Source organism: Colias eurytheme, chromosome 15 (assembly GCF_061535395.1).
Source record: "Colias eurytheme isolate Ceu_HAF_F1 chromosome 15, ilColEury1 Martin Lab GWU primary, whole genome shotgun sequence".
Classification (NCBI taxonomy): Eukaryota; Metazoa; Arthropoda; class Insecta; order Lepidoptera; family Pieridae; genus Colias; species Colias eurytheme.
This window is the reverse complement of record NC_142994.1, coordinates 6,420,459-6,448,443: the sequence shown is the minus strand read 5'-3', so window position 1 is coordinate 6,448,443 and position 27,985 is coordinate 6,420,459. Positions and strand designations below refer to the sequence as shown.

Sequence of the window (27,985 nt, the reverse complement as noted above, 5' to 3'; positions counted from 1 at the left end):
CTTCCTACGTTCGCTTTTATTATACATTATGGTATTTATACGTTATACCTACTTATGTTCCTAGTAAGGGGACATAAACGCTGTTTGATTGTGCAATATTTTAAATTAAAGACGTAAATAATCTTTGAAATCGTTAAATGTGTATTAACCGTTACGTGTTAAAAACAATATAATATACAACATACAAATACTTATTTCCTTAAAAAACTGGTAACATAGGTTCTCGCATGATATGCGAGGAAACCCAATGAGCAGATAACAACAGCATCAGTCAGGTATCCCATAGCCAATTCTTTGGTTGACTTTTCTTTTATTAGGTCGGCGGGTTTCGGATTGTTTTTGCTTATCTGTGAAAGAAATATCGTCATCATTAAAAAAATATATGAAATTCATATTATACTTAGTGGTAGGTATAAATTACGGTAGTCCAAAGATAATTGAAATAAATTTGTGAAACTGTCAAAGATAAATATAATTCTAAATAGATTTACCTGTAATTCATAGCCTAAGCATTACATATTATAACATTCCACTTAAATGATCATAACTCATAAGGAGAAAAGCCATGGTCAAATGTAAATTTCAATTGAACTTGCTATTACTGCATTCAATAATGACGTCATAAATTAATTAAAATTTCCTATATAACAACGTATTGACAAGGACAAATGTTTAATTTTGAATGCTTCTAGAATTATAAGAATGTAATTTTATTAATAAAATTTACAGTATTTAAATATATTTTGGATTACATATAAATAAACTATGTTAGCTACTAAATATTTTACGTAATGTTTAACGGTTCTTATATTCGGATTCCTATTTGTATTTAAACAATGTTTTCATTTTATATTTGGCATAATAGTTGGGATGTCCCTACGCAATGCATTAATAAGTTGTTGGCACCAGTGTAAATTCTAAATCATTGATTCGTTCAACTTGTATTGATGCCAATTTGTTTGCCAAATTACACATCGGATAATGTAGGCTGACCGCCCATTGACCACGACGTGGGCGATTTTAAGCATTTTATATTATCCGCTCTATAATTTGTGAATTACGATGCTATGTAATTATGACGTAAAGAACAAGCCACTGGGTTATGAGGATGTTAGCATTCGTTCACGAGAAATTACCAATAAGTGATGGTAATCTAAATACATGATCATTATCCAACTAAATGGATGTCTTAAATATTGTAAACACATTAATCATTATAATCCTAATTTGTTACCAGTCCACTCTTTAAACTAATAGGGCATTAATTTTACTATACAAATAGAAAACAAGGGTTGAGTAGGTTTCGATTTTTGCGTTTAGTTAAACGCACTAATAGTTCCTGCGTAATTGAATCAGCTTCTATTTATGGCGCTATTGAGAAGATCAAATAATCTTATAAAGATTAAATAAGCTTAGTCGAATACGAACATAAAGTTAACAAAAATAATTGCTAAGTAATATTTGTTTGAAATGTTAATAACAAAAATGTTAAATATTAAATACTTAAAGTATACTTATCAATCTGTTATCATAATTTTAACAAAACGCAAAAATCGAAACCTACGCAACCCTTGTTTTCTATTTGTATCGTAAAATTAATTTAAACAATACCTAGTCGTAGAATATATTGGTATATTGGTCTACAATGACAATATAAAATACAATAACAATAAAATAAGAATATAGTTACAACATACGATAAAGCAATTTTTCTATGTAATACACTACTGTAAGTAATTTTAATCATGCTAATAAAAAGAATAATAAAAAGAATTTTCATTTTCATATGCAAACATGACAAGCATAAAAATCTATTGTTATGGCACTTTGTATAATGGTGCACATCTTTTGACTGTGATAAATATGATAACATGCATCATTCCTTTTATACGCCAATCTCGTTGATTAATTGTATATTATGCGTATCATATTATAATCGTTACTAATTTGTCCTAACATGCCTATTGAAGCATCACAGTGCCAGTTGATCTTCTTTGACCCATACTAGTTTTACCGCTAATTATATTGTGAAACTTGTATGCATCTTAATTTCTGTATATTCAGTCAATGCAGAAATTGTTGTATAGGTAACTCGAGTCAATTTCTTCAAAGATAAATAAGGAAATTAATATTTTTCCAAATCATTTATCTTCTTGCAAATGTTTCAGTAACTAGTTTTAGTAAGTTTCGCTTTCCTAAGCGATGATGACGATATTGATGATAATAAGAATCTATAGTAGTCTCATAGTAGTGAGTATAGTAGTTTCATTCATTCATTCATTCATTATAGTAATCTAGCACAACATATTTATCAACCAAATTGAGATGTGTGGGATGTGGGAAATAATAGATAAACAATAAATATTGAACAGCTCTCAAATAAGTACTAGATAACTAGATCTATATAAATAAAAATAATTCGAAAAGTCGAGAACAGCTTGACCAATTAGGGTATTTTTTTACATTTTTGTTTACGGCACAAGGATGATTCTCAAGACGATAAAAAACGTAAAAGTGGCAATAGGGCAGAACTATGTCTGTCAGTGCAGCTAGTATGATATAATTTTGATTGTCTTACCTTAGTGTGAATGCTTTTCATAAAATTAATTTCCCTTCTAATACTATTAATGTTGGCCAACAGCTTCTTAGCGGCAGTCTGCATTTTGTTTATAATTGGTGAATCTGGTGGCTCAAACTTTATTTGACTGTGTATTTTACAATAGTCTCTCATAAGATATTGTATACTTGATTCCAATATGTATAATTGTTGCAAATGACTTCCTAAAGTTGCCAGACAATCTTGGAGGCTGAGAAGATAAATTTATATAAATATAAACAAAATATTTATGATGATACTAGTGGTCCGCCGCGGCTTCGCCCGTGGTACCTACATGTTTAAACTATCCTATCTCTCAAGTTGGAAAGAACTGCACATGGTGTGCGAATTTTATTATAATCGGTTAAGTAGTTTAGGAGTCCATTGAGGACAAACATTGTGACACAAGATTTATTAAGACTAATGGTCCAGTTTACTATCATTGTTCATCAATTAGTTATCCTATTACTAAAACTTCATATTTTGAATACATGCATTTTTCATTAATCAGTAAATTACATTTTTGTTCTTCAAAAAAATGTTAACAAAATGAAATTAATATTTTTGCAATAACAATTCAGTTTAAAATATTCATACTATACAAAAAATTAAAAAATTGAGTAAGTTTGATAAATACCTGTAGTTGTCACTTTTTTGAATATGTAGTCCTGCTACTGTATTCAACTTCCATCCTTTCACATGAAATGAGCGAATACCATGTTTGAGCCTTTGTCTTTCAAAAGGCATTTCTATCCCTAATTTGATCATATCATTTTCTTCTAGTAGAAGGAAGGTCTTTAAATCCACATTATTTTGCAACATTAAACTGTGTAATCTTTCACAATTCATTCCATATAATAGATGCCTTATTTCACTGGTGTACTTTGGTCTGAAAGAATCAAACATATTAGTTAATAAGTATACTGATTTACATTTACATTAAAATAAATAATTAAAAATATTGTAATGCTTAACGCAATTAAGCAAATTAAATTAATTGTATGCATTAAGCAAAATAAAAGTAAAACAATTTCATATTTTCTAAATTTAAATCAAAAACAGGTTGATTAAAACATTAAGTTCAGAGACCTCATTCTAAAATCGTAAAAGTTATGTATTTCTATCTTTCATTTCATTTCTCATTTCTTATTCAATATTTTCTTCATTACAAATTTGAAATTATTATGAAAATGTTAACATTTTCGATTTTATGATAAACTAGCGGTCGGCTTTGCCCGTGGTACATATATTTCACAATAAAAGGTAGCCCTTGTTCTTTCTCAGGGTCTAGATTATCTGTGCCAAATTTCATCAAAATCGATCCAGTAGTTTATGCATGAACACCATACATACATACATACAAACCTTTCCTCTTTATAATATTAGTATAGATAAAAGGAAATGATTACCTATCATCACTTATTAAGCCTGGATAATAATCCTGCCATGTGGCCAAATCTGATACCTCAGTACCCAACAAATCTTCATCAGTATTATCAAGTTTCAAATGCTGATTGAGTATTTCTATAATCTGTGGATATTCATGAGATTGTGCTATGTCCAATACAGTTCTACCTTGCATGTCTACTTCTGTTAATCTTGCCCCTTTTGATATGAGAATTTCCAAAATCTTTGGTTGATTATGATGCACAGCCCAAAATAATGCCTGAAAATTTGAAAATATGAAATTTCTTATATAAATGTGTAACACAAATGCACAGTCACAATGTGGGAATTTAAAAGAAATCAAAAATAGAGAAATGGTACTCAATTCTACTGTCGTCTGTCCACACAACACTACGAGTATACATATTTATATTGTAATCTAGACCAATTTTAAACAAAATTAAACAAATTTTATTTTTAAAATATGTATGTGTAATACATCTATTGCTAGTTGTATTTTAAAAGGATTATTAATTTGACACACAAAAAATGATATTAAGTCTTAATTACATTTGTATTCTTTTCTAATCTGTGCTTAAGCTCTGTTTTTCAATAGCAGTTCTAAAATAGCAGTTGCAAAGGCAATAATAATTACTTTTACGAGTTCATTTTGAAATTGTTCATAAAAACTTTTAAAATATAATTAACTTACAGTCCACCCTTGTCTATCCCTCATTTCAATGTTAACATTTTTGCTCAATATCAGTTCCACAACAGATGCACGGCCGCTGCTAACAGCCCTCATGAGTGGTGTTTGTCCATACTTATCGCCAATGTTCAGGAGACAGTCATGGTCCGAGAGACTACTAACTATGTCATGTATTATATCATCACTGCCGCTGTTATTTGAACAAGCTGCCATCACTGGTGTCATTGAGTCTGTGAAGTCAAATTTTTAACAGTTCATAAAAATATAGATAAATTCCTGTAGGGGAAAAAAGATAAACTTCATAATAAATGATCTTGATTATATTTAGAAACTTGTTGCCGTTGCATTAATGTAAAATTTAAGCCTTTTATTTTTAAATGTGAGAATTAAAAAAAATGTTAATCTACATTGGTAGTTTTATCTGCCGCTAGCTTTCTGTGCGTAGCATTGCCCACTTTATACACAGGGACAGACAGACAGATACAGCAACTTAGTTTTATACTATGTACGTAGTAACAATTCTTCTTACCTGCATGTAAATTGGGATCTGCTCCCTTTTCCAAGAGAAACTCCACTATCTTTTTTTGAGCATGAAAACAGGCGTGCATAAGAGCAGTCCACCCACTTTCAAGCTTAAAATTTGCATCATTATTCAGATCTGAAATTGGTTATGTTAATATTAGGCTTGAAAATATAAATAAAATCACTGAAATTAAAAGTCTTTACTTCAAAAACACTTACCTAGAGCAACAATTTTTTCTATCTCCTTGAGATTTCCATTTATAACAGCATCTTGTAATCGATTTTCAACCTTCTTCCGAGAATTTTCATAATTATTAGAAAACGTATACTTTTTTCTCTGTAAGATTATAATTTTACTAGATAAGTAAGTAAGTAATAAAAATCCAGAAGCCAAATATATAAATGCTTAATAGGATAACGTGTCGCAAGCTATTGTACAAATTTCACAAAAAAGGACTTTATTTGTTTTTTAGGTATTTCTTTAGAAATTTGCGGCACGAATTAAGGGGGGGGAGGGGAGGGAAAGGGAGGGGGGAGGTAAGGGGAGACCCCCTATAAAGTGGGGGGGTGAGGAAACCCCCCCTTCTATTTTTTTTTTTAATTTTTTTTGAGATTATATTTATACTAGCTTACCGCCCGCGGCTTCGCCCGCTTTGACTTAAACCTAATAAAGTATATACTAAAACCTTCCTCTTGAATCACTCTATCTATTAAAAAAAACCGCATCAAAATCCGTTGCGTAGTTTGAAAGATTTAAGCATACAAAGGGACATAGGGATAGAGAAAGTGACTTTGTTTTATACTATGTAGTGATGTAGTTAGAAATATAACGAAGATTATGGGCTTTCTTGACTGCTCCGGCGCTGCAGAACGTGGCGCTTGCCCCCGTGTACCTCGTTGCAGGCAGGAGTCTTCACTCGCCTTCGTAGCTTCGGCTTTTTGGTCGCCTTTGGCGACCAGCCTCAGCCACTCCGGCTCGCTTGACTCTGCCTGCTCCTCAGCACACGCGGGCGCCACGCTCCTCCGCGCCTCCGACTTTTTAAATACACTCTAGTGTATGACAGACAAGTACCACGTGGAATCGGGGTGGACAGATTCGGTTCTGTGATTAACAATTTGTGTGCAATATACTTACATACAATAATACATTTTTTTTTTAAATAATTATTTTTCAAATCTTGTATACATATTTGATACAATTTACAATGGCAATGAATGGATCCATTTTATTTTTTTCCACCCATCGTCTCCACATATTCTATAATATTATCACCGAAGTTTGCTGGGTGGTTATAGTTATCTTTTTTAAAAAATCTTTTTACAACATGCCACTGGGACTCAAATGGGTCAGAGGCAACAAATGGGTTGTCTGGGTCTGAGTGATTAACTTTTTTATGAACATACCCATATTGCCCCAAACAATCATATGCTCGCCAATAACCCGTATGAATTGTTGTCCCCTCAGCAACATGCTTTTGAATGAACTATGGTTTTTAATATGTACATTAAGACATTTGTTATCTCTTTCAAACACAATTCTTGTAGTTTTGTCAATGTAACTCAAACAATTTTGAACATAATCTCAAAAATTAAAAAAAAGATTTCTCTGTAATTACACGTTTCCGCACGAAAAGCCGCTAATGTATGTTTCGGGGCATCATTATCGATCGATAAAAATTAAAATCGCGCCGAAATTCGTGCCGCACGTTTCTAAAGTCAACCCGTTTTTTATTTTAAGCAAATAAAACAAATTACCGGCGTTTCATAAAATCCATACTCATCATCACTGTTTGATTCTTCATCAGAGAGACCCGCTGGTCGAAACATATTTGTGTTATAGATGTTTAGTCGTAAAACTGTTTATTGTAAATTATGAACTAGAATATTACTAATTATGAATTAATGGTACACATAACGAATCAAATTTAAAAATATATGTATTTCGCAAAATTTGAAGTAAAGTACAAAAACACGAAACATTGACAGGTGGCACTGACGTATTGTGTCAACCGTCATGTTTATTAAACTTCACGGTTTTCGAGGTCGAATTCTTAAAATTTTGACTACTGTGGATATTGTTACATAAATCGCTTGTAAAAATTTATTTATTCGCTTTTCTTTGGAAAAAAATGTCTTTGGTGCAAATGTTTAATGTGCAATTATGAATTATAATCCTAAATTATAATATTTGATATTATTATCGGACATTGAAAAATAAAATATGTCAATGTCGTGGCCATATCGTAGATTTGCTCATTTCATGAAATGGTCGTATTGACTATTGCATGAAATGGTTGAATGTCTATAGGCCAAATTATGATGTGGTTTGAGCAGATCAATGATAAGAAATCGTTTCTCGATAAGAGCAACTAAATGCGCGGTCTTTTCATGAAATGATCAAATCATAAAGTAGTTACATTAATTATTGGTAGAAGCGCTGCAAGCGCTGTGTTTATGTGTGAAGATGGCGGCCGCTGGCGTAAATTTTATTATTCGATAGCAACGAATTTACGACGAAGAGGTTCGAGTACTATGGAAACTGCGGATATCTTATATTCAATAAAGAATGCGTCTAAAATCCTATAACTATATTTATATATCCTACTATAGATATTATTATAATTGTTTCTTTTATAAAAAGCGATTCGCTACTGGCACTCGCCGGCCGCTGACGCGGCACGCTCGCTTTGCTCGCTCGTGCGTTGTTTATCAAAGTCTAATGAATAAATAAATGAAATAATCTTTATACATACACAGTAATAAATTTTGTTACATAGTTAAGATAGCTTATAATAGAGATGTACAAAGAGTGGCTTTATCGATTATATATTTTTTAGCGTCTAACTTATCCTAACATAACTGTTTCCTATTACAAAAACGATTCGCTTCTGGCACTCGCCGGCCACTGCCACGGCACTAACTTAAATGACAATAAACAAGTTCTTAAAATATTCTGAATTTTTTTAAATATTATATGAACTCCCTATATTTTATACGATCTGGCCAAATGTGGATGACAAAATTGTGAAACATTGACGATTTAACGATCTGGTCATTTGGTCAAACTATGTTGGCCACATCATAAAATGCGACCATTTCATGAAATGAGCAAATCTACGATATGGCCACGACATCAACAAAAGCCTCAAACGTATATCAAGTACACGAAAATAGGCTGAAAAGAGATAGAGAGATTTTAAAATGTTTTGCTAGTGGTGCTTACCTAAGTTGGGTTTAGAAAATAAAATTTAAACATAGCGGAGCAAATGCGTGCTAAGTATATTTATATACCTATTAGGTATTTGATAAATTAAAAACACGTTGGAAATTGAGAAAACTCTTCGCTTTTGGGAATGTTTTAAGTCATATCTATTAAAATTTATTAATGATAATTACATTGAACATACATAATATGTAATTATTTCCTTACTATCCTTTCTCTGTACAAAGGGCACTTGTAACGCGTACATATATCTATATTATGTAATTATGTATTATTATCTTGACAAGCAAATAAAATAAGGCAGTCTTTAATAATATTATTATTTTTATTGTTATGTAAGCATATTTACTTGACAAAAAAATTGTCATATTATGTTTTTAAATATTCATTCATAATGAACTTGGAAAAAATCTTTCAAGTGTGGTTCTTAAGCTTGGAAGTCATTCTTTGCGTCGGAAGGTAAGGATAATAGGCAACAGTTCCAATTAAGCGACGACGAGGGCGTTTGTTAACATTTAATTAACGTCAGGGAGCTATTGTGTCGGCGTCGGGCTCCAGGGTTGCCGAGCTTCGTCTGTTGCGTCTTGATGAACCCACAAGTCATACCGTTTCGAACTGCCGTTGAATCTTTTGTTAGCGTTGTAAGGAATCGCATAGCAAGTTGTTCATTGCTGGTTTTGTTTGCCGTTTCTTCTCTTGGATCCTACAAAGTCAGACTAGGACTAGGAGGAGAATTTCAGTGCGAGACGTGGATAAAAGCCCGCCATACTCACCCGCACTCCGCACAGGTGCCGCTTGCTAATGATGTGATGCCTCAGGGCATCGGAGTTGACGTGAGGGACTCTCATTGGAACTTGTATATAAGTATCCTTTTCTTTAAAGGCTTGGAATTTTATTCATTTTATGATTTTTCAACTCAAGTACCGACCTAGGTACTATATAAAATAAATGCATTTGGTGACACTCATGCAAAAGTGAAGTATACTTATAAGTAGGTACATAGAATAACAAAGAAATGAAGCTACGTAGATATTATAATGATTTAATGGTGAAAACAATTTTAAAAATAAAAAGAAGCTTATTGGTTTGTATTTTGGCGTGCTTTTAAGACAGCAACCATGTACCTAAGTTATTGTTACAAAGCGGTACAGAACGTAATTACATAACCATTATTATAATTTTTTATTTAATAAGTCGTCTTCAAAAATTTAGTGATCCCGCAAAAGATGAATGAATATTAATTTTATTACATTAACAATACCTAACCCTCGAAATCTCATCCAATAACGTCTGTATTAATCTCCTTGCATTTGTTGTCGGCTGGTTATGTAAACGTTTTCAAGCAAGTCAGGAATAATATTTCCTAATGTAATAAGGATTTTTCTGTGGCAGTGAAGGTAGGTATGAGATTTGATTTATCGCAGTGGGCCAGCTAGGCGCGCTGACCGCCGCCCGGCCGGTCGCCCGCCGGACGCGTTATTAAACTTTTCCCCATATTAAACATTCCGGAGACGAATACATTTTATTGTTGCCTCGGTCCGACGTCAGAAGCCTCTACAAAGCGAAACTCAAAGACGGCAATTGCGAAATAAATTGAAAGCAATTTGATATTGCGTTGTAAGTAATAGCCGTCGGAACCCTATAACCGTGTGCAGCATAGGATAGAGTTATTAAAAGCTATAAGTTTCGTTTTAAATTCTTTACGAACATCCTCGCTATATTTAATAACTTGTACACATACATGTTAGCTTAGCCAAGCTATCTCAATAATATTTTTAATACTTCGACGCTTATTGTAACTACGTTCTATTCCAATTTCTTGTACCTACTTAATATGTTTCTTTTTATATTTATAAATATATTCACACTTAATCGTTCATTAAGACATAGGTAGTATATTTAAGTAGTCCATTCGTTTATTTATATACTTATCTTTACTTAATATAGTAGGTAAGTAATTACTATGTTGAGGATTGCGCTCTGATAGAGTTAATTAGTAATTACCTACTTTACTCTCCATGAGCCGGACCTGGAAATTTTTATAAGAGTAAATCTATTATATAATAAACAAAAAGCTGTTTTGTCATAATTTCGAGTACCTAAGTACATACATCAATTAGTGGAATCTTATATCTAACCGCCGTAAGAATGCAAATCAATTACCTACTTACCTTAAACTACGTTTTTTATTCAAAGTAAAATAATCATGGAAGAATATTTTAAAAATATTCTGTACATTTACTGTAGTAGGTATATGATAGTGAAATAAAGTATAGAAATACATATATTGTGAAATAAATTATCGAAGGCTCGCAAAGCTAAGTGATTGGATGGGACCATTATCTTGTATCTGCTGATTTCTGCGAAGTCTCCAAGCTTCTCGAATTTCTGAAAGCAATGAATGTAAATGGGCCGTGTTTGTCTTATGTTTAGCTACATATTTTAAACGGAAAAGACATTCTCAAGTGTATCATGAATTTGTATTAATATTATGATATTTTTGTATTGGTTAACAATAACACATTCGCCTTTAATGGCGTAGGTACATTCAAAGACGAACAATTTTTTTTTAACTTTATTTAGGTATGTATCTACTTTATTATATAATCTTTATTTAATTTTTTTCATGTTCCAACCCGGGTGATGTCCGGACTAGGGCATGCAGAACCGAGTCCGGTTCCAAGTTTCTGAAACCCGGTTCCAAATCGAGCTCAGAACCGGGTAGAACCGGGTTACCCGGTTCTTTTATAATACTTCGGAAAAAAATACGAAATTAAACAAAAGTAACTGTAAAAGCACCTAATGGGCTTTTTATTTTACGCGGCTTGTGTATTATTTTATTAAATTAATAAAGAAACAAAATTTCAATACTTCTCTTTATTTATCAGTCTTATAAAAGTACCTTGTTATCATAATATATCACATATTATAAACTTAAACCTTATTCATTAACTGCAAACTGTAAAGCAAAAAACCGGCAAAGTGCGAGTCGGACTCGCGCTCCGAGGGCTCCGAACAAACCTATTTTTTATAATGTTGTAACTTTAAAATTTACGTTTCTAGCAATTTTTCCTTTATCTGTGTTATAAGACGTTACTTTTACCTAATTTAAAGGTTCTGTGTTCATGAAAAGTACCCAGCTGTGGTTTTGAGTCCCATGCGAATGTCGAAATTCGCGAAAATTTTCAGCATTTACGGCTGTATCTTGTGATTCGTTGGCTTGTGAGTTTGACTTCTTCACATAAAAGGGACCGAAGACTTGAGTATTCGATATAAATTTCAGCTTGATACCAAAAACAAAAACATTATTTGGTGAGAAAAAAAAATTGCAGATTTTCGGCGGTATGGCGACAATTTGGAATCGTCCGAAAAGTATGACATGACGATTTTCGTAAATGGCTGCACGACGATGGTTACCTGTGCAAAAGTTAGCCTGGTACAAATGGTTGAATTGTTTTTTTTAAATTAACGCATTCACGTCAGTATGCCGGGCTGTAAGTCACAACGGAAAAGTATGGCATGACACTACTGCCTACATCTTTTTTATGGGCTATCGGTAAATTCTAAAATTTTTGTGTTACAAATCGTTTGATTTTCGCTATTTATCCGACGAGTTCTACTAACGCCCACGCGACTAGTCCGCCGGTACCAGCGTTCTGACCATCATTTTTGTTTTTGTCATGGCATACTAAGACCCCTGTAGAACCGCCATCCTGTTACAAATGACCCGAAATTTTGTGTCTGTATCTCCCGGCCTATTAGACAACCAATCAGAGCCACGCTTGAGGCGTGGCACGAAAATTCGCGATGCACGTGAGTCTGACGTTGCCAGATACAATAAATTTGTTAAAATAATGCAGCAAAATATAAATAATACTTAATATTTTAATATTTTTGTCGGAACCGGGAGAACCGGGTTTCATACTTTTCAGACCCGGTTCTCAAGATCATCAAAAAACCCGGGTTTACCCGGGTTTTTCGGAACCGGGTAAACCCGGGTGCATGCCCTAGTCCGGACAAGCGGCCAGATTATTATACCTTGCAAAATTTAATTAATTAATATTGTAATAGTACCTACTCTATTTTATTGTTTTCATATATGTAGTATATAGTTTATGTTGGAAATTGGCATACATTCATATTTATAAGATATTAATTCAAGTATAAAATAATATTGTAAGAAGCTAGAGAGTTACGAGGTAGACTTATGGCTTCCATTCAGTGGAAGAGAGATAATGCCTGCAGGCAATCACATAAGTGGATCAAATAGCTGTAGTCCATTTGGATAATGAACTAGCGACTCCGTAGCCTCAGTTCTATTTATTGTACCGGCATTAGATATGTGAAGCCAATATTTAACTAAGTTTCGTAGTCGAGATTATTATATTAAAGAAGTATTTTTGTATATTTTTGGCAACTCGATTAAAGTAGAAAAATATACCATTATTCTTTGGATGTTTTGACATGAGTTTGTTACTTAGCTCAATAACAGAAGACCCTTGTGTTCCTTGTCGAACACTAGTATGATAGATTATAAATTATGATTCCTCATTTAAAACATTATAGAGCCAGCGATCATTATCTATTAATATATTTAATAGAGTACTAAAAAAGTTTTTTTTTTAATGTTCGAAGTAATTCAATACAGTGATAAAAAATAGAATTAACTATCACCAATTATACCTTTTTAATAACATTTAAAACTACCTTCATTTCGTACATAAAACATTCATAACACATTTCACAATTCCACCGTAAATTCGTCGGAATGGAGCGGAAGAGTTTCTATTTGCTCGCAATGTTCCCCAATAGCATTGTATATACTTGAGTGGTATCTGATCAATCCATTACCAGTACCCGTACTTTGTCCAGGCGCTGTTAGGCCCGCAACTTGTCGACACACATTTTCCATTTCCCCCCTCGTCCTTACACCGGCCCAGTTTCGCCTCTTCCATAATTCAATCCATACTATATCCATTACGTTGCGATTGTCTCGTAACTTACTTTGGGCTGCGGGTGTACTCTATTTCGGATTTTTCATGTTTCTTAACACGATCGCATACTTTGCGTTTGTGAATAGGCTAGGCGCTATTAATTTTTGTTGTATCGTGGGAGATAATTCTTTATTTAAATATTACACAAGAATTTTTATTTTATACGATTGTTTTTTAGAAAATACTTGCCTTGAGTTACCTCATTAATTAAAAATATTAAGTAGGTATATTTATCTAAAGCATAATAATAGGAAAACAAAGCAAACAAAATGCGAAATAATAAAATTCATGTCTAAATTATTCGATAAATTTAATAAAGCCTTCATATCGTGATTTAATTTTTATTTCTGGTAGGTTTTGCTAAAATAATTTTGCCGAATTGTAATATGTTGGTAGGGCAATAATCTTAAAACTTTCCGTTGATGTAATTGCTTTTACTCCCTTACCAAATCTGTAAGGCAATCTTGTAATATGCTCTACTAAAATGGTCGTTATTGTTCAAATATAGAAGATTTCAATTAGGGATGTTATTTCGATACCGCGGCGAACGTAAACTAACGCAATAGCCAGCCAGTTTCCTCAATACAGTCTATTTGGGCAGATCCATTACTTCAGAGTGGCGGCAAGAAGCAATCTCATTGAATGACCGACCTCCCTTCCACCTCGCCCCCCTGATCCACGCCAATCGGTAAATATGCGTGTTAAATATGTATGCGCTGTTAGATGCTCGTAAGTGTATTAGATTTTGCCTGCTTTTTCATTTCATCCCGATATGTATGGATATGTTAAAAAGCGCCTCGAGCACGTATTTGATTTAATATTTCCACATCATAGGAATTGACATAGGAATTGATATAGTATATTATGTTTTCTTTTTTAAGATAAATTCTATTATAAATTACCTAAATTTAAACGACGATTTGGGACAAAGGTATTGAATACAACTCTTTCTCTGAATTTTTAAAGTTCTAGGAAGAACAAAAGAAAGCTCGCATAATAATCCTACTTTAATTTCATTTTAAAAATAAAAAAATTAAAAACCTAAAATTAAAAACATCGATCAATAATTATTAATAATTATAATATGATATTCATCGATAGAAAATAAAACAATAAGAAGTCGGTTAAAAATAAATATCGACCCTAACATTTACAACCCGTAAATGCCACAACCATATTTCAATTCATACCTACTAATCCGTCTATAACTTTATCGCCTAAGTATATCCTAAACTTATAACTGACGACGAAAACTTGGAATGCACTTCGCGGTGACCAGACTTTTCCATTAGTGGCAATTATCAGGCACAACGGCAGATCCCGTGCCATTACCACAGGCAACCCCATCCCGAGAACCTGTTAGAGATAACGTCATAAAGTCGCCGATGCACAGAGCTGCCGGACTAACGTCTTTGCTGCGGAGCCCTCGCCTAAGGATAATGGACCGCACCACCCTATTCCCGCCTCGGATAGCGCTCGCTTTGGAATTTACTGCGATGCAAGTTGTTGTTAAATTGAAGAGTTATCCGTTGCGAAACGTAAATATTTTACGCTGGTAATCATACAAATGTATTCATAGATATCGTTTGTTATTTAGTGTTGGGCTTTCCACTACTGATTGCTATGTTCACTGTGTGTGTGTTTAAAAGTAGGTACATACGTAATTTATATTTTTTCATACTTTAGTAAATTGAACACTATACTTTCACAAGGTAATAGATACTTAATTTTCTTAATTAAATAGAAACATTGACAATACATATTGCATTCTCTAGAAAGGCTCTTACATTTTATCATGTTAGGTACTTTATTATTGATTTACAAAACGGGATTTTCCCATAAAGGACAGAATTAGGTAAATAAAAACAAATAAAGGCAAGGCGCACGGTAAATACGGGTAAGGTAATCGACATCCATAGTCAATTTGTCCCGGCGGCGTAACTTGTGAGTCCATAATCGGCTTATGACAGGCACATAAGACTGCTAATGAACTAATGGCGTATCAAACCTCCCATTTCAGCCCGCCCATCGCCTGCTCTCGCGACTATTGCGCTTTTGGGAAGATTACGTTTACAGAACACGACAGAATAATAATAATTTTACGTTTATTGCCCTAAAAACTCACATGCCATGAAGTATTTGTAACGAAATAATTAAGAATATACCTAATTATATTTATAGTATGTGAAAGCTTTTTATCAGTGTAGAGCAAAAGCTTTGCTTCGCTAATTTATTATTCTAGATCCTTATCGATTAATAAGCATACATATTGTGTGTTTTAAAGTTTTATGTTTTAATTCGAACATATTATCAAAAACCGATACGACGTGTTAGGTCTCAAAAAATAAAACAGTTTGTTTTTGATTCGATTATGTTTTTTTTTTTTTTATATAATTATTTAAGAAGAACTTAACTTCTAGAACTTTCTTTACACCCAACGAGTGTGTGCAACAATGTAATCGGATCGTAATCGTATCCTGTCAATGAGAGTTACCTTAATGGACTAGCGTTGATGGTCCGTCACTCTACATTTGACTAGGCGGCTTTCACATCGGCACTTACGTAATGCCTGTGAGCTTACATGCTATAGCAATCTGTCAATGTGAAATAGTAGTGTACCTAAATGGACTTTATACAGGGACAATATCTGGCTAAGTGCTTTATGTACACCTAACTCTATAACTATGGACACACGATGCAATACTCCATTACATTTCGGATGACGTATACCTAAAGAGGATATTATAGTACTGGTATATATAAGATGTCCCTTTGATATGGGTCCCAAGAATCACAAATGGTAAAACGCGGGATCTTTTAGGCTTATGTCTAGTGTTGAGTGGGTTCACAAATGTCGCTAAAAGGCTGGACGTCATTGTTTATCCGGGCAACATTAGGCGGGTAACCGGACACGCTCGCTCTGAGTGCGCTACAAGTATCCGCTTTCAACTCATTACGGCGCGGACGTGGTGCGTGGGCTGACCGACCTCCCTATGTCTCATACCACATTTTCTTTGTCCTTCAATCCCTCACACAAGCTACGATCTTTCAAATACCGATATTTAATAACTGATCTTGTTTACTCAAGATCGCTGTAGCTTTTTTTAGTTCATTATAGATTTTTACTTGTAGGTACTTATTATCGTACCGTAGATATTTTTGTTTTCAATTTTCAATCAAATCGTGATAGGTATTGTTACGATCCATTAAGTTCCATCATGCCATATAATTACGTAACTTAATACGTCCATATTTTTCGATAAAGGACGAACTGTTATGGGCGATGTAGAACAATACTAATAGCGAAGCTTGTTCGACCCATACAATAACCATTTCAACAAATTGACTCGGTCCCGTTCCAGCTAAACCGGAAAAGATGAAGAGATATTCGTACGCTTAATTAATTGTTTAGTGTTGGTTCAAATACGTTCCATATTACAATTTCAACCGTAAGGGCGCTTGTTCACTACAAGGAATTTTACTGTCCGGCATTCCGATTTTTTACGGTCCGGTGTGGCATGAAAACACCGATGAATTGCTTGTGCACCTGTCCGTCTTTACTCGGATCAGTGCGGTACAGTTCAAGGAAGTATGGCGGTATAATGCTATCATAAATGATTGTTTTCGCATTTTACAAGAAACGAGTAAAAATAAAGAAGGTGAAATATTATATTACTTCGTTATAATAAAAAGTAAAGTTCTGTAAGAGATTTAAAATGCGTGTTTCACTTATTTATTTTAATCGGTGACGAGGAGCTAAATCTATTCCCACTTGAACTTTAACTTACCAACACTTACTTAGATAATAATTATAGGTCAATGCTTGGTCAATGTATATAAAATAACAATACCGACTTCTCAAATCTCATTGCCAGCTAAAAGAAAGTAAAACAAGAGCTTGCTTTCAATTGGCATATGCAATAAAAAGAGTAAAATCCAAGCAAGTGGGCACTCGAAAACAATAATTATACCTACAGCGACTTGTAAACTCAAAAAACCATCCGGAATAGGGAAAAGTAAAATGTCGGACAGTAAAATTACGTAGGTGCACAAGCTAGTATTTAGATTAATGGCGTGCCATACCGGACCGTAAAAAATCGGAATGCCGGACCGTAAAATTCCTTGTAGTGGACAAACGCCCTAAGGGCGCTTGTGCACTACAAGGAATTTTACTGTCCGGCATTCCGATTTTTTACGGTCCGGTGTGGCATGAAAAAACCGATGAATTGCTTGTGCACCTGTCCGTCTTTACTCGGATCGGTGCGGTACAGTTCAAGGAAGTATGGCGGTATAATGCTATCATAAATGATTGTTTTTGCATTTTACAAGAAACGAGTAAAAATATAGAAGGTGAAATATTATATTATTTCGTTATATAATAAAAAGTAAAGTTCCGTAAGAGATTTAAAATGCGTGTTTCACTTATTTATTTTAATCGGTGACGAGGAGCTAAAGCTATTCCCACTTGAATTTTAACTTACTAACACTTACTTAGATAATAATTATAGGTCAATGCTTGGTCAATGTATATAAAATAACAATACCGACTTCTCAAATCTCATTGCCAGCTAAAAGAAAGTAAAACAAGAGCTTGCTTTCAATTGGCATATGCAATAAAAAAGAGTAAAATCCAAGAAAGTGGGCACTCGAAAACAATAATTATACCTACAGCGACTCGTAAACTCAAAAAACCATCCGGAATAGGGAAAAGTAAAATGTCGGACAGTAAAATTACGTATAGTGGACAAGCTAGTATTTAGATTAATTGCGTGCCATACCGGACCGTAAAAAATCGGAATGCCGGACCGTAAAATTCCTTGTAGTGGACAAACGCCCTATGGATGTAAAATAATTGAAATGAAAATTACAAAATCTGAAAAAAAAATCGTTATGTTTAAATAAATATTCAGATTTTTTAACTTGTTAATACGAGTAAGTATAATAATAATCCGATTTCGTTTTCAATAAGTTATCACATAGCATCGAAGCATAACCGATAAACATCACATGAAATGAAATTAATAATTAAATCTTAACTAATAAAATAGTAATACAATTTGTTATGAAATCAGGGTTGTAGCGCATTTGCGGGGCAGCTTACAGACCGCAATAACATAACCGTTTGGACAAATTGTAGCTAGCCGGGGCGGGATTAGCGACTTTATGGAACAATTCGCGAACGCCGGTCTTAGCTCCCCGGTAATTGATATCAATGTTGCACGTACACTGGCGACAAATTAAATGTACTATTCATTTGTCTATTTCTTTGTTGCCATTTTCAATATTCTTTTGAGGTGTTTGCTAGGGTAGCAGCGGTTTCTTAATAAAATCGGATTGTTATTCTTTCATGACAATTATTAATCTAATAATAGAGAGTTTTATCATCAATTTCCTTGTACTTTATTCATTCTAGATTCAGTACAGTGTTTCACTAAACAAGATATTTTTACACGAAATGTATTTTTGTAATTATGTAGCTGTCAAAGCGTTGTATATTAATGTAATAGCATCATAATAAATATTATATTATTCTGTTTTTTTCTGAATTAATTAGAATCTTGAAGATCCGGTATCTTTATAAAGGGTCTATGTACTAAGAGAGATAAAATAATTTTTTAGACGCTAGCCGTTTTGAATAGTAAACAAAATGAATAGGCCGCCCTAAGTAAAGTTTAATCCGTTTTTATTACAAAGAAAAGAAGTAATTACTCTACCCTTACCGCTGCAGAGGGTTGGAGCTCGAGGTAAAAATTTCCATAGATTTATCATAACCAAATTAAGTTTATAATTAAAAACAGGAGTTTTGTATAGACGTAATTTGAATATGTAAATAAAAGTATTCAGCGTATTGCTTATTATGACAAAAATCTAATTTGCCGTCTTCTCAGATTTCTTGGCGCGAAAGAAAATTTATATTTTGTCTTGAATTATTTACGACATAACATGCTTAAATAATTTATGAAAATATTTTTATTAAACCTCATGATTACATTGATTAAATTTGTAAGGAATTAGTATGATAAGAAAAAAACTTGGGAAAACAATTTGGGATTCATTACGGAGTGTGAAGCGCAGCATTTGCCGCTCTCGCAATTATCTTCCTCTCGAGTCTCGGCTGTGGAGGTAATTATTCCATTAGCTGTTCAAATAATGATAAACCGATGGATGAACACTTAGTTCAATTAATCTATGAATCGAATTAACATTGGGTGAACATTTTGCGCTCAAGGAGTAAAATGTTTGCATTAAGTAGTCCTTCTCAAGTTTAATATGTTTCTATGAATTGATTTCCTTTGATAAAATAGCAAATTAAAAAATTAGTACACGTAGGTTATTAACATCTGTATACAGGGTGTAAATCACGTAAATACTGTATAAGTACAGTGCTTCGCATTAGAAGTTTATTTGTGCCTTTAAATCAGTTTCTAAGGCAAATCGAACGCATCTAAGAGTCCCTAAAAAGCTCGAAGGCGAGCGTCTCTGTTGCCCGTCTAGTTCGCTTGTGCCCGTTTATAAACGGTTTTATTGCTTTCGGAGCAACCGAACATTATTAAACTTTTCCAATTTCGATTTATCACGTAGCTGTCGGAATTTAATACCGCCCTACCTTCAGCGGAGGCGATCGCCCGCCGCGTGATTACAATACACGTCGTTAATAATAGCAGAGTCGAACCCGAAGAGCACTGCTGCTTGTCAAATATTACACGAAGGGACCACGTCGAGCTTTTATACCTCTAAGTGCCCTTTATGAACTGCCTTTTAAATCGATTGTGATATAATTCAATTTACAATTTAATCATAGCAGTGGCGTGGAGCGATTTCATATAAAGCTGGCTCACGAGTCACGAGCAGTTATATTGTTAGCCGAGTATGTTTCGGTAGCGAATTTCATAACAAAATGGAGTCTCATATCAGCACGAGTTAAAATTATGAAGCTAAAACTGAGGGTTATTGAAAACGTGACTTACATTTATATGGGTCATATGGAGCGAATTTTCATAGGTAGATATGAGATTCTAGTTTTATTCGTACTAAAATAAACATCAAATATTTGTATAATAAAATAATCTACATTTTATCGTAGATTTGTTTTCCACGCATTTATGTAATTAGGTGTCATATGATATACATAGTTTGTATTTTGGAAGTGATAAAATTAATAATTAAAATGTTTATAAAATATCGTTTTATTTTATAGAGCCCGTTTGTCTCAGACAAGCCCTTGTAAAATAAAAATGATAAGTAAAATATAGTTATTTCTCTGAATGCTAATTCATAAGCGGAAGCGGTTTCCACACAAAGCCGGGAGCGGAGCGATGCAATCTACTCACATTCATAAGGCCAATCAAGCACCGACCCAACGCCACCCGCTTTGTGTATATCCACCCTAAACAGAGCCGTACTATGTTATTGCAATATTTCGTATTATACTCCCGTGATATCAATACGTGATCATTATATTAAAGTTAGAAAAAGGACTCTCTTCTGTTTAATCTTCTCCTTCAAACTATTTTAAGTGATTTGCTACATTTAATTTCATAGCACTTTTACTTTTTTATACAACCCATCACAAATTCAAATAATAAATCATAAAAATCTTATTTTACTCTAATTAAATACTAAAAGCATGCGAAAGTCCGCGACTACGTCCAAATCAGAATTATATTTATAAACACATAGGTATTATTATTTAATGTTTAAATTTTATCAAATTAATTCTAGTTTCAAAATAAAATGGACTCTATATTATCTAAACTAGCTGTCACAAGATTAAAGAAATAGTTTTTTTTAGTAAATTTCGTATATTGAATTCATACTTTAATTTTCCGTATTTGTTTACGTTTTGAATTATTGAATTACATCTATTCCAATATTATTGTGTATTTTAGTATAACATATGTCTTGTTGTATTAATAAAGTACGCCCCTGTTCGCCAAGCTCACGTACGACCGCTCGTAAGTTCAATGGAGGTGTTGATTAAAAATATTTCCCATGTGCGGGCGGATAAGACCCAATTGGGCTTCGTAGCAATCAGACGACCGTACGCCGCGACAACCGCCGCTAATCATGCGCAATTTTCGCTTATTGCTTCTTTCATATGCATCAGGCTATGTGACCGTTACTAATGGAGTATTGTATTGACAATTAGTAACTGTTTTCTGCGATTTTTATGCGTATTGCGTATCTTTCTCTAACTCCTTCAATTATTAGACTATTGATGCAGCTATTGTTTTTTTCCTGGATTTAGGCCGTTCAAATTTTATAATTACGCATTTCCTGCCAAATTTACTTATTTTTAATAAACCTACTTTACATTAAATGTTGATGATTTTCAGTTAGAAAGAAATGGTTATAATTTTTTTATATCTCGCACTGATGCCTTGAAACAACCACGAAACGGAAAATCTAAAAAAATATTTTCCCTAGAAAAGGTTCTACACGCACAGGAATCGTATTATAACAGCGTTAAGCGGAAATTATATATATTGGAATTCGATTGATCAATGACAAAAAGATTCAGAAATCAATTGCTACTTGAGACCGCACCCATTAATACAATTATGTATCGTAAGAAAGACGATAGCTCGCTCCAGCATGTTGCAGTATTTTTTTACGTTTGATCTAAATTCATTAGAAAACGCGCGCACGTATGCACACGAATGTCGCGCGCCACAGATTCCGAGCTTTTTGCACGACGTACCATCTAATGACACTAAAATAACCAATCGCCTTTGATCAAAGGGTTTCAAAGAATTAAATAAAGAAACAATGACGAATGAAACAATGCTATTGTGCATGTGCGATTGCCAGTGGCCATATTACATTTCCACTGATATGATTATAATATTGAAACATTTATTAGCATGAAAACGGACTGACATTTGTTTTTAAAGTTCAAATAATTATAAGTTTTTCTACATGTTTTAAATGTACATTACCTACTGCTTTATTGGATAGGTACTGCATTAAACAGTTTTTAAGTTCCACTCAAGGATGTTATCAGCTAGGCGCTGCTAGATCCCCACGGCCCTGATTAGGAACAGTTTATTTTATTGAAGAGCCCACTTATTGTTGACTCTACTTTTTATAGATCTATATCCGTTTAGAGCGTCTGCGCAGCTGTACAACGGGTTCTGAGCCGTATTCGGAATAGAATATGTGGTACTTAACTCTTTTTAATCTTATTTAATTAAGATGTTTTTATAAACTTACTGTTAATCCTTAATGAGTAGTTTTTAATAATGCTCTTAATTGAGATAAATTACGCTGTATTAATTTATTTATTCACATTTTTAATTACTCTAAATTAAAATATTTACAATGACAAAAAATGCTACATATTTGCTGGAGTCATAAAAAGATACGAGTTGCTCTTAGTTATAATTTGCCGTCTTTTAAATATTTTTCTACCAAACTATTAACTTGCACTTATGTCATTAAAAGAATTACTCACTTTTTAATTTGCTTGTTTTGTTGCGCTGCACTTAACTGGTAGATTAATTATGTCGGAGTGGGCTATTAAAATAGTTGTATTGCCTGCCACATCTTGACCGCTTATCGGCTACATACTAGTGCAGGTCCACACTGCGAGCCTAGCGCGGTTGCGACGGCGGGCGCGAAATATCAAACGTATGAAACGCGCCTTTGCGTCCACATTGAAATGACTAAGGCGGAAGCCTAGTGCGACGGTAATGAGCGAGCCAGGGCGCGTAGTTTTCAAACTCTCCTATCCGCGCGTTCTGGCCACACTACGGGCCTAGTCAGCAAGCGACCCAATGCGCGGACGGCGGGGGTATCAAACCAGTTCGGTCTTGTCGCTCGACTTCTTATATTATATCCTTTATTGTTTTTCGTAAAATAGCGGTAAATACTTAATTGTTGAAGTGAAACTTCTTTATTTATAAGTGCGATTCAATCTAAAACACTTATATACACCACAGTAATTTTGTAGGGTATAATCTCAATTCTTCATATAAGATTCACCCGTTATTCCTCTGTTTTATTTATTTCGTGTACAACTTCTATAATGATCTCATCTCAAAATCGGACTGTCCAGTAAAAATAGCAAATCGTCCAAAGTTTGCAACACCCGAAAAACGTCGAACCGCTACTTGAGCTCGCGCGTCGGTGTGGCCACCGCGAGCGCCCGCTCGTCGCGCCCGCCTAGGCCGCCGCCACCGCGCATTCAGTGTGGACGCACACCTAGACTTATGAGCTTTTAAATCACATACTCTAGTTCGCCAGCATCCAAACGATTTCCTGGTGCAGACTGCAGCTGCCGGATGAAGTACATTACGCACTTTACTTCGTAATGTAATGATGTGATAAAAATTGCAGTTACTGTCGCACACAGATTCTTTCTCTTATAATGAGCCGAGTTGTAATAAATTCTTATCACCTTTATCACGCGAGTGTTGCCTTTTTATGATTTTCTGTTTAAGTGCTTTTTTCATGTAATATTTTAGTTAACATTATATTAGCGGAAATTTTTGTGTGGACAAGACCTATTGATGTTCGTTCAATATAATCTGAGCATAAAATCAGTAATTTTTGATAGGAACTCCATCAGATTTTATAACATGAAGTGTGGAATTTTCGGTGGTTTTTCGTTATGGGATTTTTGCATATTTTCTAAATAATACATATACCTAATTGAGTCACATATTTTATTATTAATGGAAACTCTTAATGCTAAAATTATTGACAAAAAACCTTCCACCCATATAATATTTCGGTTTTATTGTTATAGTGATTGTACAAATAAAAGCAATTGCAAAGTGGGTTCGATGGCGTCATTAAAAATGTATACAACTACAGCTTTTACGACTAATAAATTTTAGTACAGTAAAAAGATATGGGACATTTTGAGAACTCGTTCTTACTGAATTTTATGATTTCATGTGCACTTCTGTGCACATTACGACAACAATTTAATTGATGATAAAATACATTTTAATAGATTTTTATATGTAAGATAATAAGTCTCATTTTAACAATTTTATTAATTCAACTGAATAAGCACTAATGGCAATTATTTAGTAGATGTAGTCTGTTGGTGGTCACAAAAAGGAATCGAAGAAGAAATGAGCCGTATCAATTTCTGAACAAACCACAACGAAAAAAGATAAACACGTAATACGTATCATGTATGCTTGTTTGTGTTTCTTTAAACAAGTCTATATTTGGAGACAATGTCTTATTTTAATTTTAATTAATAGTTTGATTCTCACTTAAAGTTTCACGATGCAAATGTTACATAGTTGATAGTGTGTTAAGCGCCAAGCCACTGTATTGTTGTGTATTAATCGAATAACTCGGACTAGATGTGTTTGCAGACGAGTAGCAGGGTTCGAAGTTGTAAGCTTTTGAGTTTAATTCAAAACTGTAATTTGAAGGTTTCATATTTTTAAATACAAATCGAAATACTTTATTAATTCCTGCGGTGAGCTGTAACGTTTAAAGAGTACAAGTTAAATTATATTTGCTCTCGCTTTGCAGCTCTATAAATAAAAATTCAACATTTTGTTTATGAATGTGTATTAATTTTTTTCGAATGATGTGGTGATAGTGAGACATGACATAGTCATTCGTAAGTCAATTTCAATCATGATCGTTGTATTCATCATAAACTATATATGATCATATTATACAAACAGTGTAACTACACTGTTTGTCCCTAAATAGGCACATTTTTTTAGTTAAAATATATGTACATATTTAGTTTTAAGTAAGGTACTATCATTGAAGAATATTACTATAACGGAACTTTTTTCTTAAATCGTCCATATCGTATTCGTGTAGTCTATAAAGGCAGCTCGTACTTATTGACCAGTTTAGAGATTAATTGTAATTTAAAACCGTAATTTGAAATGATGGAAATATAATATGTCCTACAATGCACTGGGTCGTTTTGTAAAAAAGAAAGATATGAGAATGATTTATATCGTATGTGTGGTGAGGTATCGCTTTACCGCTATGCGTTAATACGTCGTCTCGGATAGGTCGACCAAGTGAGTTAATTAACTGGGAGCGTGTAAGGCGACGCTCACGGCCGCTCTAATTGCGCGATTATTCCTCCGCGACGCCTAACTGCTGGATGAAATTTAATTAAAGTTTGTTGTTCAAATAGATTTAATTAAAGTAATGTTGTAGCGAGTGGCGCGCCGACGCCGAGCGGCTCAATCCGCGTGAGTGCTGCGCAACTTTTCTAATTCATTACTTCTGAAAGCGTTCCCGTGATGCCGAGCACTCTTAATAATTTGTATTGTGTAGTTATAGTCGTTTTAGTGAGATCCCGAGGAACTTGAGTGCGACGACTGTATCGCAACTCGTTGCCGGGCGCTTCTTTGATATCTCCCCGGTCTCGTGAGATCGGAGCGAACACTCTCGCTAATGGAATCAATTTCATAATTACCTATATTAAATCGTTTTCATAATCTATGCTAAGTAGCTTAGTAAGTAACGGTATCAGCTGAATTATTCATATGTCTAGTTAATTACATGATATTTCTCCATTAGGCAGACAGTCGGGCCGTTGAAAATTATATCGAAATGGTCTCTCGAATACAAATGCACGTTAAAAGCCACATTAAGATAAAAGCAATGTGCCATAATTCTTATTAATTATTAATAGGATTGTCAATTAAGGGTATATAAGGTTTAGGAGATCGTTCGAAAATAGGAAATATTTATCTATCCAAAAATAACAATCGTAGCAGCGATTCCGAGTGGCCGTAAGCGAGGAACGATGTTCGCGTCAATTACGGCTAATGGAAAACTTGAATTATGATAAAAGCTAAGCGGACGTTGGATGCTGCGTATCCGTGCTCGTATCGGCTCCGACGCTAATGACGGCCCCGCGGCCGCCGACTCTCCGCGGGCTTGTTCAATCGTCATGCCTCTAATTGCTTTTTAACTTAAATGTTACAAGTGCTCCAATGGATGTGATTTAAATTGCCATGCGTTATTTAATACAATAAAAGTTAACGATTTAACTAGCTGATAATTGAACACATTATTAGATATAGGTAATGCAGTTTAACAGTTTTCTAATTTGTCACGTTTAGCAATGATGATCATTAAGCAGAAGAATCTATGTTTTTGTATTTTATAGCATTAAAAATGGAAAAATTGTTGCGATGCGATGTTATTAATGAAATAAAATATTTTAGGAGGTAATGATAATGTCTTCATACACAGCAATATTTTTTCATATAGCCACGACGCAAAAAAATGTTTGGTATAAATTAAATATTTTACGAAATTGTATAACAAGTCAACGGCAGCGCTGTGCCGATGTCCCGGCGCCCCGCCGACCCACAAAAGCTCTCTGTCGGGCAGCTTTCAGCCGATTACCCGCGACGCGAAGCCTAATTTGATTGCCGCTCGCCATCAATTACCTTACGACCACCGCAGCTTTTTATTTAGTTGGCCGTTTTCGCACGACGGCGACTTTTGCTTATAAAACGATTTATTGTACATGTTTCGGACGGCTTTATTGGCATTGTTCTCATTTGATTGTTCATTGTTCTAGACGGGGCACGCGGTAGAACAATTATTAAAAATTCTGCTGTTAGCAACGCACCATTTGAATTAAATAAACCTTTCATCAATTACGATAAAGTTGTTTTATAGCAAAAGGTAGGTCAGAGTATCCTTTTAAATTTGCCACACTTTTATAAATCATTATTTTTAATTGAGCACAGTGTAGCATACTTAATATCGATTTATTGTTGCAGGTAAAATAGCAAATATTTTGTTATAGAAACAGATACTTAAAGGTATCGATATTTTTTAACAAAGTATTATATGACAACTTCCTCGGGTATTAAAAAAGATATGACAACATGAACACAATTTTAATTAAGCTCGCGTAACGCTTCGTTGAATCGACGTCAATTAAGTTCTTGTGTGACTAGGTTTCCATTTCAAAAGTTATACTAATGAGACGCATGTGGAACAGTTAACTAATCCCTCATATTATATTTACAATTATTATATTTGATTGACTGATTAGGTACGTGCCTTTCAAAGTTAACTTAACATAAAGACGGTTCGTGAAATCTTTAAAGGTTCCATTCTCAATTTGAGCGTCCTTGCAAGTTTACGCATCTCTTTCACAAGTAAATTGCTCTGTTCCGTCGGAGGAGTCATAAAGAAAATTGCTATACAGTTGATAAATAATTTATCTGAAAGCCCACTCCAGTCACCGAAACATGCCCGGGGTAGCACTGCGTCTACTTCCACCTAATATTACTTTCCTTTTGTACAATTTTGCAACGGTGCCGTTCGCACGTTTCCTTCCTTTTATGGGCAATAAGTGGATGGCAATTATATTTATGGGGGAGGTATGGTTACGAAAACTAATTTCATTGAATGCTACTTTGGCGAAGTACATTTTATGTAATGAACTACAAGACTGTGGTTTTCGGTTGAGGGGTGAATTATGGCTTGCAATTGCAGACCATTCTTATTCCCGCTGGGATTTATGTTGTTAAAAATAAATATAATAAGTAGCTGAGATATTGTGATGATAATTATTTCTATTTTTTATA

General features: G+C 34.0%; 1 protein-coding gene across 2 annotated transcripts; it reads right to left on the bottom strand.

Annotated features, from left to right (window-relative positions):
• Positions 1 to 118: 118 nt before the first annotated feature.
• Gasz (ankyrin repeat, SAM and basic leucine zipper domain-containing protein 1) lies at positions 119 to 22,951 on the bottom strand. Of its 2 annotated transcripts, none has more exons than XM_090110189.1 (8): positions 22,885 to 22,951; positions 5,433 to 5,550; positions 5,221 to 5,349; positions 4,695 to 4,921; positions 4,006 to 4,262; positions 3,234 to 3,485; positions 2,579 to 2,807; positions 119 to 347 (listed from the first exon to the last, which is right to left on the bottom strand). In XM_090110189.1, the coding sequence occupies exons 3-8, from the start codon at positions 5,297 to 5,299 to the stop codon at positions 192 to 194; spliced, it is 1,200 nt and encodes a 399-aa protein (XP_089966315.1). In that variant the 5' UTR covers positions 5,300 to 5,349; positions 5,433 to 5,550; positions 22,885 to 22,951; the 3' UTR covers positions 119 to 191. The 2 variants fall into 2 exon arrangements, with proteins under 2 accessions (XP_089966315.1, XP_089966314.1); XM_090110188.1 differs by lacking the exon at positions 22,885 to 22,951 and adding an exon at positions 6,969 to 7,196.
• Between the last annotated feature and the right edge of the window lie 5,034 nt (positions 22,952 to 27,985).

Bases quoted from the DNA above. Each gene is read 5' to 3' on its own strand.
- Gasz (XM_090110188.1), bottom strand. From the start codon at position 7,040: ATGTTTCGACCAGCGGGTCTCTCTGATGAAGAATCAAACAGTGATGAT. The intron at 4,263-4,694 runs GTAAGTTAATTA...TCAAATTTTCAG, and splicing joins GGGATAGACAAGGGTGGACT to GCATTATTTTGGGCTGTGCA. The intron at 3,486-4,005 runs GTAATCATTTCC...TGATTCTTTCAG, and splicing joins GGCTTAATAAGTGATGATAG to ACCAAAGTACACCAGTGAAA.